The 13,901-nt window shown below is 42.6% G+C and overlaps 1 protein-coding gene across 1 annotated transcript in view; it reads left to right on the top strand.

The window, feature by feature from the left end:
- The window catches only part of RSRC1 (arginine and serine rich coiled-coil 1), a 102,914-nt gene that overhangs the window by 52,472 nt on the left and 36,541 nt on the right, over positions 1 to 13,901 (top strand). Inside the window, exon 6 of the mRNA XM_072344841.1 lies at positions 10,760 to 10,811. Coding sequence (XP_072200942.1) covers positions 10,760 to 10,811 — 52 coding nt within the window. The remainder of the gene's footprint in view (positions 1 to 10,759; positions 10,812 to 13,901) is intronic.

Below are 13,901 nucleotides of genomic sequence, written 5' to 3'. Positions count from 1 at the left end.
ACCTTGAATTGAGAAAGTCAACCATTTCCCAGAGGGTCAGCTTACTGTTATTATGTGAAGGCACTTACATTTTCATTTATCTTACCGTTCCAAGGGAATTTTAATTTTTTTTAAATTACTTTTTTTTGATGTAGAGATGAAATGAAACGGACTGCAATCCTTGGATTGATGATTACCTTAATTATAAACAAAAATGGTTTGGTGGAGGTGTTAGTTGTTGGTTTTTTTTTTGTTTTTTTGTTTTTTTTGGCATATCCTGATCTGAAATCAAGAAACTTGTGACAAAAAAAAAAACCAACAAAAAAAAAAAGGACATGCAATCAAATATTGCATGCATAAATATGGCGTGTTTCAGTAATTTGAAGGCTTTGAAAGAAGTGCACAGCTTTGTTTTTTCTGTTGTCTGTGCTTTATGAATAATGTATTGACTTAAGTTCCATTCAGTGCTGCAGTATAAAATAATAATTGAGATGCAAAGTATTTTTGGTTTAAGTAAACATATTCAAACCACAAGTGATGGCAGGACATACTTAGCATTAAAAACAAATGGGTTGATCACAAGTGGAAGAAATGCAATATTGTCACAAGTCTGAAGCTCCTTGAGCATAGAATGTTAGCATCAGCATCATCTGAGCACCGAGTAGTTCATCTAAACAGATTATTAAATCCCATTAAATCAAAATATCCACTATTAATGGCACGTATCTTTCAGTACCTCAGGAGAAGCGCTTAAATTCATGCTTAATTTTTCATATAGTAGCTGAATAAAATATACTGTTCCATACTGCTACGAGAATGAAATCTCTTCACAGCGTATTGCACGAGCGTTTGAACAAATTGCTTTTCTGTTGTTACTCCCCATTTTGGGGATCGCATGGGAAACGTGATTTGTTGGGGCCCATGTTCAATGTCTTGGAGTAACAGCAGGATGAGAAGCGTGGATATTCTGGCCCCGTTGTCAATAGTTTCCCTTTTATAATGGTGGCATATTAAGTGCTCCATTGCAACTGGTAGTTTGAATCTGTAAATGGAATAAATAGCTGAGCGTTATAAATGGCTCTTAGAGCAGTTGGGATGTTAATCCTGTTTGCTGGTTTCATAGGTATCTTGCATGCTAGTTGAATCTCTTAAATAAATATTTTAAAGTGTTTCATTCCTCCGCTGGTGTCAGGTTGTTGTAGTCTGATGGGTTCGGGGGATTTTTCTAATGCATTATAAAGATGCTGTAGTCTTGACAGATGACCGTGACTGGTACTTTTTCTAAATTGGGAGTGCTGCGGTAGCTGGAACTGCGGGGCTGATTTATAATGTCACCTCAAACCTGCAGGTTTGGGAGGAGGAGGTCTGTGGTTTCTGAGCAGACTGGGGCAGGGCAGCGTGGGCCAGGATTACTGCCTGTGCATGTCCTGAGCTTTGTGGGGATGTGGGGGAAAATGTGTCGGAAAGACGTTCTGCAGAGCAATGGAGCCTGAAGTTCTTTGACATGGTAACTCACTGTATGCTTGAATAATGTCGTTGCCATGAAATACATTAGCTGCTCTGTATTCCTGTGAAAGATCTGTCGAAGACCTCCAGGTCTTTAAGACTTTTTTCCTTTTCCTTGTGATCTTAGAAAATCTGTCCTGGGAACGGGTGCTCAAGGAAATGAACTGTTTCCCGAGGCGCCTGCAGATGGGAGGATTCCCATCTCAATGTTATGGCAGACAAGTTCAGAAAAACCTTTGAACTCCAGTAAATGATGGGGATGTTTCTGAGAGGCATTAAGCCACGTTATTGCTTTAGTTCTTTTACTTCACATTACTGCATCTCCAAATACCTGTAAGAAATTGTTTTCCTCCGTGTTTTTTCCCCCCACAGTTGGCACTGAAAACAAGAGTCTGATTATTGATTATAAATCTACTATTTAATCCTTTATTTCAAATGGGATGTGCTTTCTCATTGTATTTTATTGGTACTGTTTGCTGGATTGCAGCCTGTCTTACTGCTTACCTGTGCTTAATGGCATCTGCCACCTGGGTAGGGTATTTAGCATCTAGCTACACGTGGTTGCTTTTCAAAAACCTGGTAAATAGTTTGCAGGTTGTTATTTGGGAATACCTCCAGTGTGAAAACACGCTTTCATAAACAACCCTTTTCTTGGTAGACCAAGAGGCCTTCACAGCAGGTTCATGTGGCTGTCGGTGTCAGCAAGCATGCGAGTCCTGGAGCTGTGGGCTGGTTTGGGCTGAGAGGGACCTTAAAGCACATCCTGTGCCAATCCCTTCCTGTCAGCAGGGATGCCTCTTGTAGACCAAGTGCCCAAAGTCACTGGAAGGATGGGGCACACGCAGCTCTGGGATGCAGTGCCAGGGCCTCGTCACCCTTGTGATGGATTCCTTCAGAGCAGATGCAGCTTGCTTGTTATTTGCTGGATTATACATTGCTAATTTGACAACCTTTAGAAACCTTGGAACAGGAAGCTATTTGCAGCTCTGTTTTCTGTTGGTAGCTCCACTGAAATCGGACCATGTAGCCATACGTGTGGTTTCTTCAGCAGAGCTATCTTATTTGTGTCCTTTGTATAACATTTCGAGGCAATAACCTCCTTGTCCTTGTGGTCAAGCAGCAGCGTCAGTCCGTTTTAAATGATGGAGAGCAACCTGTCATTAATAGCTTGTTTAGCCCATCAGTGGTTTGTAAGAATATAGTTATTGTCTGGCAGTAAGGCCAGGGCTCCTCGTTGCGCATTGATCAATAACCACCAGCAGGTGCAGATGGAGCTCCTATGCCACTGGCTATTGCATTGCTGCACGTCGCTCTGCCAACAAAGCTGCTGCAGCTCGTTGTTTATGCTTTTAGTTGCATAGCATGACACAGCTAGTGTGTATTAAGGTCAGGAATTCGTGGCAACTCATGTTGGTGAGCTCCATCTGGCAGCTGCAGGTCTTCCTACCGGAGGTCTCTTGGCAATGACAAAGGTAGTGCTCCTTTATGCAGAAGGTGTTAATCCCTACATAGCAGTTACTGCTATTTATTTATTTTTTCCCCTTTCTTTGATATCGGCAGCTGGCTTTCTGCTGATTTTTCTCTGGCTTATTTTCAGACTTATATATGCTATGGTTATTGCAGTGTCCGCTGTGGCCTACTGGACAGCCACGTCTGGTGGAACTGTTGGCTTTCTAGTGAGCTATAAAACCAGACTGACACCTGTATTTGTTCACAAACAAATCATTAAGTGTGAGTAATTACATTTATCTTGGTATCCTGGCAAAATTCCTCGCTGGGCAATTATATTCTGCAAGATTGAATTCTCTCTCATTGCAGAGGTGTTGGGATGACTGGATGGTTTTTTTGTTGGTTTTTTTTTTTTTTGCTATTGAAAATGTATCTAATTGAAAAGAAGACTTGTTCACAAGCAAACAAACATGAGAAGGAAATATTCTTTTTGTGTTCTTCCATAAAACACGAATAATCATATCCCGAAAGCAGATTCTGCCTTTCTACCTGGAGAAAGTCACTATGGTGCGCCTGGGGAGCTGTAATTTTCACAGCCTGTCTCCCATCCTTGGCACTTGAGCAATCTCCCTTACTCCCTGAGGTTGCACAGGATGGGTCTCAGACTGGAGCACTGGAGGAGTGTGGCCATTGGGTATGGCAGTTCAGGCTGTATAGGAAGTCTTCAGGTTTTTGTCTTAAATGTGTGCAGAAGGTGGCCTAAAGATGGAATGTTACCATAAAATATGTGCAAGTGAAATCGTCTTTTGTCATTAGATGGGCAGTCAGGCTAATGGATGGAAATGGTGCTGAAAGATGCCGGTGGGGTAGCCCTTGCAGGCTGTAGTCTGTAGCTTGTAAAATAACCTTTAGATTAGAACAAAATATTATATACTAAAAAGCATCCATCTAATATCAATTTAACATATGGAATTAAAAATGATAGTTTTCATCGTGTTTCATCTGCTGTAATGAAAAATGCAATTGAGTACACAAGATGTGTATCATGACAATTCTTACTTCTGATGAAAAATGCATTAAATGACCTGAACTGACCCAAGCCCTTTAATTTTCATCCCTTTTAATTGATAAATGAGTTATTTCATGTTAAGGCTGACTCCTGTTCCTGTCCAAGTATTCCCCGTCTGGCTCCCCCAGCCCATTTCCCAGCAGCTCCTGGCTCTGGGGAGCATTGTCAGGTGCGCACTGCAGGAAGGCATCCCCAGCTTTGGCAGTGAAGATCCCTTCAGCCTGCTGGCCAGGTGACTGTGTGACATTCACATGCAGGGCTGTGTCCTAGGGCCTTCCACTTCAGTCCCAGCCCAGCGCTGGCTTCTGCCTGCATCTCACTGGGGACGGCATCTTGGGTGCTGGCCCCTTAGGCAGCAGCAGGCTGTCTATTGGAAATCTTTCCAGGTCCTTCAGAAGGCTTTGGATCAGGTTCACATTAGGTAATCACACAGCGGAAGATCAATTGCTTATGAATATCCATGAAAAAATATATTCTGTTTGGTCACATTTGCCTACAGGGATGAAATACGGTCTGGGCTAAAGAGCCTCTGTAGATCAGAAGGATTTGTGGAGAACCTATTGTACTGAATATGTATTAAATTAATGTACTCATACCGCTTCTATTTGTTCTAAATTTTTTATGCTTCTAGCTCCAGATATTAATCAAACAACTTTGGACTTTTTCTCATACGGCGCTGCTATAGATGGCATATGATAATGTGGGGACATTCAAAGGGTTTAAATAGTTTGTTGTTAAAACAGCTGCAAGTGTTGGATCAACTTTTTGTAAAGAACAAAGTTGGAGCTCGTCACTTCCCATTAGCGTCCTCTTACACCAGAAGACCTCTGCATGAAACGGCCCAAGGTTCTTTAATGCCTTTGTGTCTTTATTAAGTCGCGTTCTTTGATGGCGTCTCATTTACAGCCCAACCAACAGCGGCTCCTGGTGATTGCGGAGGGCTGAGCTGTGGTGTGGGGCTGTCAGCAGAGCTGTCCCTCTCCTCCCCACACCTCAACGTGGGCTCTGCTTTGCGACCCCGCTCATGTTTACTCCATACATGTGTCGGACTCCTGTTTTAAGGTGTACTATTTAAGAAGCAGATCCGAACGTGAACGTTTCAGTGTTGCAGACGGATTACACGAATGATCAGATGAGGTAAATAACCCCGTAAAAAATATAAAGAGCCTTATTTTCTTTGGCATCTGCATAAAAAACCCAGCGCTTGGAGATGTTGTTTCCAATTGCAGCAGCGGTTTGTACGCGATTTTGGTAATTTGATCGCGGCTGATGAAAAGCTGACAAGATTTCCACAGCGCCCCATTAGATGAAAGCAGCATGAAACCACAGGTTAATCTGCAAACAGATTTTCATGCTTATTACTCTAATGATTCCATCATATTTGATGTAGCAGGCTGCGAGGCGTCTCTCGGCAGCAACAGTGTGCTCCATTTTGATCTCTCTACTCATTAAATGATGTAGTAATTTGACTGACCTCTGACCAGGTGCATATCTATTCATAATTGCATGTCATTCTGATGGGGAAATTACTTGAGAGAAACCGAAGTATTCATCCCGCTTTCCGAGTCAAAAAAAACTAACAAAAGAAATATTGCATTAATTTTCAAATGATGATATTACATTTAGTGCCTGGGCCCCATATATCAAAACCTGAAAACTGCTCCGTTACTATATGCGCTTAATCTTAATGGTATCTGTGGATGTCAAGGGCATGGAGGAAATTAAATCGGAAAGTGCAGATAGACCTAAGAAGACATTATCTCTTGATGATTGCAGTTTTGATAGGTATTTCAGTGAATTTCATTTTCGCAGAATGGTAGAAGATGAGTTAGCCACCAGATTTTCTCATTTTTCTTCTACATGATTTATGTGAGTTGAGTATAAAACTTTTTATGGGAGTGCAGTTACCGAAGATGAGAGGTAAATTAATGCACTGGGTTTCCATCTCGGCTTCATGCGCGATTGTCAGAGCTGTACATACGTAATGGTCCCCATCATTATTCAGGGTTGTTTACATTCAAAATATGTAATGAAATCTGTTCAGAATAATGAGGGAAATAAAAGTTTAGAAAATTGTAAAGGTCATGAAGTTTGAGAAATGATGCAATGCTCCCAAAATAACATTTAGGCAATATAAATTACATTATTATGCACCAACTCTGCCTCATAGAGACATGAAGATAAAGTGCTTTCGACTAGTAAAATGCTGTTAGCGCTCTCTGAAGTATGAGGATGTGTAAAATGTTTCTGATTTCATATTCTGTTTTTGTGCATATTGTGGAGAAATATATAAAGGAACTTTATGGAGTACAGCGGCTGCTTTGCTGCCCGCCAGCATAAAGACGTTTCCTGCCAGCATTTTCTCAAACAAAGGATCGTTTTAACCTGAGTGTGATTAATTATTAATCTAATTATCGGGGCCTTCGTCACATTCGTCTTCTTGTGAGGTTCTGCTCTCTTTTCTCCCATGATCTCATCTCCACGTATTCTTCAATCCTTACTTTATGGAGTCGTGGTCTTTAGGAGAGGGCATGGCAGAGCAACACAGTGCTGGGAGGAGGCATGCCTTTAGAACTGCGTGTGTGTACGCATGCACAGTAATTAAAGCATCGGCTCACGCGCCTTTTAATTAACCCGTGCTGTCTGTTGTCTGTGGATTTGTTTCCGGTCGGTCCAACTCCAGCAGTTTGTCACATGTGAATTGAAAAACTTGATTTTTGGCATCCTAGATGTACCTGATGTTACACACACACACATATATAGACTAGTTTCTGACTACATAATATACCAGAACTACCAAGGTGATAAAAATTAAATGAAAATCTGTATTTACAGGTTAAATATTAACACCCTGGTGATCATTTGAAGGGTTGTTGCTACCTTTGATTTTGAATGATCAGGTATCGTACCGAGTTTTAACTCAGCTCAAAGGTTTGCAATCGGAATCATTTTCAAAGTGTGCATGATGGAACCGTATGAATTCGTACAGCAGCGTGATGTTAAGATCTCTGTTCATTCAACTCTTCTGTTAATGATGATGTTGATTTTTTTTGTGTGTGATTATTTCTCTGAAAACACAAATAGAACAACTTGTGCAGGGTGCTGCTGGACGAATGGGCACCTGGTAATTATTGCAGCCTTTAAAACATATCTGCATGAAGTATTACCTGGATTTTCTCTCTTGAAGAATTCCTGCAGAGTTCAACTCAAACAGTCCAGTGCTTTCAGTGGCTGTTTTCTGTTTTCAAGAGACCTCAATGCAGCAGTTTGTGGATCTCATCTCCTCAGTGGGTCGTTAGCCCGTGTGCTGGATCTGCTTCCAGGATGGTGGCCATTTTCTTTGCTTTTTTGTCAACAGTCTTCACTGGGATTGATCCGTGATGTTTTACGGTCCTTTAAAGGAGCGCTTGTTACAGCAGTGTGCAAAATGGTTTGAATACGGAATGAAAATCTCTGATGTGTGTTTGAGCTGCACGTGGCTGTTTGCCACAGACGTTGGCTTGTGCCTTTCTTTTGGTTCCAGTAAGCTGTTGTTACCATGCCTGAGACTTTGGTAATATTCTGAGGTAAGAAGCAGTGTTTCCTGACCCCCTCGTGTTGGTGGTGCTCTGAAGGTAACTGGGTGGCTCTTGGAAGAGAAGCCCAGTTAAGGGGAGCTGTGATTAAAGTTAACAAATCCAAATGCTTTAATGGCTGTTTCTGTCCCGGGTGATAGATGGAAAGGGATTTCCTGAATCCTATGCTCTTGAGACGTGGCGTGTGTCAAAACATCTATTATGGTTAGGGACAATACGATGTGTTTTCTCCTTTGATCTCAATTTTTTAATGACAATTCCATTGGACAAAAAGCATGTAGTCAAAATATTCTCTAATAGAAAATGCTAATGTTCCATTCAGTTTCTTGACAGCTTATAGCTATGACTTTATAGCTGTGCCAACAGTCCTGCCTTTCTGCTCCAAACTGTAACCATTGAGCTATGCCATTCCCTATCATTGTCTTGCAGGCCTGATGTGGGTAAGTCAGCAGCCCTGGGGCAGCAGGAGTGAACACTTGCTGAAGTGTCCCAGGCCTTGCTGTGAGTTGGGATGCGGGTGGCTGTGACCAGGAGAGCCTTCCTCCACCCACAGGTCCCCCCGGACCATTGCCCATGTGTGGGCGTTCTGTGCTAGTTGAAGCTCTGCCTTTCAGTCCATCATTAGTCATATTCTCCTTGAGACCTTTACATACATTAAAGGACAGAATGGCTTTCTGGCTTCTCTTTCCTTTCTCTTTCAGGATAATGATTGTCCTTTCATAGTTAGCATGTTGCTTATACTGCCTTTTTGCTTCTTGCTTTTTTCTTTTTTGTCCTGTATGGAATTGCTGCAGACATCTGTGTGTTTGATGAGCAGACGTTGCTATTATCCCATGCCTTACATGGCTTTTGTTTTTCTTCCCACTATTAATTCACATGCATCGTATTTAGATGTTGTCAGTTATCAAAGGTGAAGATTTTTGTTGTGCTTCATTCCATTTTGAGACCCTAATGGAACATTTTAGTCATTGGCCTTAGACTGTAACTAATGCGTATTGGTGAGAGGTCTGTGAGAATACACAAATTCTTAGGAAATGGAACGTGAGCTGTTGTGTAAGCTTACAATGTTTTCTGTTCCTGTTTGTGCTTTGGGTAAACAGCCTAACAGGCAAATGATGAACCCAAACAGCAAAGCACTGGGCTATTACATTAGGAAGGCTGTGCTGCTTGGAGGCTGCAAACCATCTGACAGCTCTCCACGTTATTTTCTTTTTGGGAGTTCTTCTCTAGTTTTGTCCCACATAATAGCAGGGGTGTAAAACTTCTGTGTCGGTCTTGTATTGATTGTGTGTGTTTCACTGTTAGCTGCTGAGCGTTCTCTTGCAGCCGATGCATCAGCTGGATGGTAACGAAAACAAATCCTGCTTTCAGCATTGTCTGTAGCAGAATGATGAGTGTGGGTTGGGAGCGAGCTGCAAAACACCTCTGCTGTTTGCTCAGTAAGCAGCATCAGTACCATTACCTTCCTGCTTGCATTTTCCCAGTGTATCTATTTGCACATTGCCCACACGTTCAGGTTTTGGGAGCAGGGGGACCTGCAGCAGGTCCTGCCACAGCCGTGTCTGTGTGCATTCCTGGCTGATGGCAGCAATGAGGAGATGCCAAATCAGAAACATCCTTGTCACGTTCAATCATCTAAGGTGATCTATGTCTGAAAATGTAGGAGTTGAAATCAAATAGTGCTGGATAGGTGTCAGACATTTCTCTGTTACTAATTCTTCTGCTTTTGCTTATTTTCTAATGAAAAAAAGAAGTGTTTTTCTATCAGTTTTGATTTTGCCAACCTCAGCTCCCTTCTGTTTGCTCTGGTTTGGTGTGAAAGAGAACTTCTTGGTCTTTCTTGTGTCTTTTTGTTTGGTTTGGCATTTTGTTTTGCATTGTGTGATCCTCTGTGGTGTTCAGTAATACAAGTAAGTTCTTCATTTCTTTCTTTGGCAATCACTATTATTTCCCTAAGATCCCAGTGAAGTAGCAATGACTCGAAAGGAATGAAGGCATTCCAGTACTAAACAAACACGTCACAATCTTTTTCATCACTTGATGAAGCTCTGTTTATAAAATAGGTATGGTTTAGGCTTCTTTGTTGCCCTCTGCTTGCTGAGATGCATAGGTTGCTCTGTATGTAATGCCTCCTATTTATTTCCATGGAAACTACACCAGATACAAAGAACACAATATGCTGTTTGGTAGGGCAAATCCTTATCTGCCAAGCACAGCACAGTCACCACCAATAGCTGTGCATTCCTGTCCCTGATGAATGAGACAAATTGAATGAGATGAGTAAAACAGAAAAAAAATCTGAGGTATCTTTGGTTGAAAGAGACCTGGGGATAAACATGGCCAGCTGGGACGTGGCTGTGGTGAGTGAGGTGAAACTGGGAGGTGCAATTCCTGGGTTGGAAACTTCAAACCCCCCCTCAGCCACAGGCTGGGCCACCAACCTCCACATTTAATACCAGCTCAGGCTGTCCAGGGCCACATCCAACCTGGCCTTCAACACCTCCAGGGATGGACGGGGCATCCACAGCCTCTCAGAAGTGTTGGGGTAGCAATATCTGTCTCCAGGAGCTGAACAGTGGCACCAGAAGTTCCTGTGTGCCTTGTCTTCAGTGCTGAGCAGAAACCTCCCAAACTTTTGAGATGCTTACAGAAATAATCAACTTCTGAACTGCGTGACAAATGTGGTTTGTGTATAGATTTAACTGTGAAAGCGTTTGAGTGGCTTCAAAATGAGAGGGATGGCAAGCGCATTGGACACAGTGAAACATCACTTGGAGTAATTAGCATAGTGGGTACACAGCCAACAGCATTGCTTCGCAGCCCAGAGTGCAGAGAAATACCTTGAGGAAAGGAAGACATCAAAACAGATAACAGGAAGTGTGGAAAACTTGCCATATTAATCACGTTAAGAGCCAATGGGGAGCTCCTTTGGGTTGCTGTGTGTAACGGGGTCATGGCGGTGAAGGCCTGGCAGGGAGATGGGGCTGGGCTGCTGGGCATGCTGTGCTGCTGTTTAGCTAGAAGTGTGCTCTCTGTTCAGTTCGGAGTTCCTGCACAAGCCTGAGCTTCTCACTGAGGCTGGCTGCCCCTTGCAGCCTCTTGGGATGGTGGGTGTGCTGGTGGGGTCACGTGTGTCAAATGTGCAAGCACTTGTGAAGACTGACAGACCTTCTCTTTGCAGACTCCTGCCGAGCAGGCCAAGGCTCGATTGCAGCTGGTGCTGGAGGCCGCAGGTAAGTCTTGCTGTTACAAGTAACACTGCATTCTTCCACTGTGTATTTCTCTTTTGTGATATCAGAAAAAGGTGCTGCTACTGCTGAAACTATTCCAAAGAGGTTGGTTCTGTTTCTTCATTTTTTAGCACTGAGCTGCATTAGTGCAGGTAAATACTTATATTGATTGATCTGAACTGGTATCAGGAATGTTGAGCTCTCTCTTTGAAATCTTTTGTCTATGCTGAAGTCTGTAGCCACGTTCTTTGTATCCCATTTTATTTTTCCTGTTAAAAAAGGTCAGTTTTTCACTTAAAAAGGAAAAAAAACAACATTTTGAACGCATTGTAATACGTACAGATTTGTCTGTAGTTCGACCCTCATCTCTAGTGTGTGTATTCCTAACTTAAAAGCAACAATTCCCATCGCCAGTGTTTGTATTTCCCCCTAATCGAGCCCTTCAGTTCTAAGGGTTACCCATCTTCTCACATTCCTAGGTTTTCCTCCAGAAACGCATTTACCCTTTTATATTGTGTGGTTCCAAATGCATTCGTTCTTCTCCATAACTTTTAATAATTCTTTGAAGCACGTAATGATAAAGTGGATGTGACAGCGCTGACCTAAAAAAGCTCAATCTGTTTATACTGCTCACATCTGTCAGACCTCGTGTTTTAATTTAACACCTGGGAAGATGTTAAATACAGGAGATACCCGTGAGCTGTAGATCACTGCAAGTTGGGCCCCAGAAATGTCCACAAACGTACAAAAGGCCGATGACGTTTTCCACTTTAAATATTCATGGTTGAAGTCAGAAATGTAGATTGAAGCTGTAAACTGTTGATAAAGAGCTCAGGAGAGTTAATCATCTGCTCTTACACAAAATATGGGAAAAGATGATTTCCTATCTTTCTTAGAATGACAGAGAATCACAGAATCATCAAGGTTGGAAAAGACCGACAGGATCACCCAGTCCAACCATCCACCCATCACCAATAGTTCTCACTAAACCATGTCCCTCAACACAACATCCAAACGTTCCTTGAACACCTCCAGGGTCGGTGACTCCACCACTTCCCTGGGCAGCCCATTCCACTGCTGACCACTCTTCCAGAGAAGTAGTAATTTATCTTTATTTAGGTGTTGGGAATCTTACGCATCTGAGATCGTCCCTCATCCCTTACCCTAGACCCACACTCAGTCAATTACATTGAATGTTTCTTAAACTGGTAGGGATTGCTCTGTTCCTGGTAAGTGGGGGAAAAAGTTGTGCTGTATTCAGATTATATTGCCTGCATTTCAGCAATTATTAGAACACTGGTGTATGAACCAGTGAGTTTTAACTCTGCAGTGGTTCAAAGTTACCAGCAAGTATAGAAGAGGACGTTGGGAATTGTCCCTTCCCTGATTGTCTGCACTGATGTGCTCCACTTATTTTGGCACCTCCCCTTTCCATGCCATTTCTGTGCTGTCTCCCACAGTGATCTAACATTTATCATTTGTATAGAAATGTTTGCCCATTTCATGCTGGAGATTTCCATATTGTTCTGTGCTTGGAAAGAATTAACCTAGAAGAAAGTTTACTTTGCTTACTTAGCAAACAGTTGGTTCTGAATGTGTTGGAAATAAGCTTATCAGATATTAATGTGCATAGATAGAAGCTTGTTTGTGAAATATTTGTGAAACATTTGCTGTAAGAGCAGAGAAACTTCAAATCCAAACTGATGGTGAGTTTTGGTCTTTGCTTGCAGCATCTCTTGGCACTACCAGTATTGAAGCTGATGATCTGCCCTGAGAAATTCCATATTTTCTTCATTTACTTTACAGTCTAGGTTTACCTTTTGCTTAACCCATCAGATAGTCTAAATTCCAGCATATCCTTTGCCAATGCCACTAATGTGGATTAAATATAGCATCAAAAAAGGAGAGGCTGGGACACGTCTGCTGTGTCCTGGTGTACGAGTTACAGTTCTGCTGGACTAGTGGTTTGAGGAAAGAAGCTGCTAGGAGTGTTGCTTAAGTTTGCTCAGGTGCAGCCCTTAATTGCCCATTACTGTTTTCTCTGGGACTTCTCTAGATTCCTGGAGCATGCGTAAACATCAGGGAAAACTTTTGGTGTTTTCTTCAAATTGGACATAAGAAGAAACACGTATTTGTGTGCAATCAGCTTTTGCTTCACCGGAGTTCAGAACATCCCAGAACTGTTCAAACATGAAAGCAGGAGCTCCCAGCCCAACTCCAAGCAGAGAAGGGTTTGGTCCATAAGCTGCTTGCGCTCTGTGCTAAGCCAGTGCAGCAGCTCAACCCGTGTTCATGCTAGACAGACAGGAGGTGCTTTGGAGGTGTGATTCCAGGAGGAGGCTTGGTGCAGAACTTTGGATGGTCTGCAGTTTGCTTTGTTTCTTGTTGTGCTTCTGGGAAATATTTGCATGTCAGGGCTGTCTTCTCAGTCTGAAGGTGTCTGTACATACAATTCTTTGCTTCTCAGTGACCTAGTGATGTGTAAATGATGTGGCTTTATTCTTATGGCTTTAAGCAAGAGAAAGAACACGGTAACACACCAGTAGCGTTAGGGGTTTTGGATGCAGGTTTTCCAAGTACTTGGCATGCTGACTTTTCCATGTCCTGTTTTCACGCGATGGCCACGGCTTCAAGAAGTGAATGCTGTGTTGTTGTGTTCCCTTCACTCTTTTCTGTTCAATTCACCACCAGAAATGCTTGATTTTTGGGGAAGGTGGGTCTCCAGCAGCCTCCTTGTCTGATACAGCCCTGTTGGGGACTGCAGGTGTAAGCTTTAAAGCTGCTTTTAGAGTCTTTGCCGTTCATTTGGGATGTATTGACCGATTTCTCTGGAAGTCAAAAGAAAGCAAGTAGTGAAGCAGCTTTTTTTTCAGTGGGCTTCTTGCTTTTTACTGTTGCTTATTGGAAGAGATGAGACTTATGGCTTCTGGTCTCTGCAGGAAGGCACGGTGCATTCACCTGGTGGGGGGCAGAGGGAAGGTGGTCACAGCACGCCTGGGTGATCTGTTGGTGCCAGAAGCTTTGCCTCTGCCCTTCATTCGTGGTGGTGACCTCGCTGCACGCTTTGTTAAATAGTGCTTTTCTTTGTTAGCA

This window comes from Excalfactoria chinensis, chromosome 9 (genome assembly GCF_039878825.1).
Source record: "Excalfactoria chinensis isolate bCotChi1 chromosome 9, bCotChi1.hap2, whole genome shotgun sequence".
NCBI lineage: Eukaryota > Metazoa > Chordata > Aves > Galliformes > Phasianidae > Excalfactoria > Excalfactoria chinensis.
The sequence above is the reverse complement of the archived record's forward strand: the minus strand, read 5'-3'. Positions and strand labels throughout refer to the sequence as shown.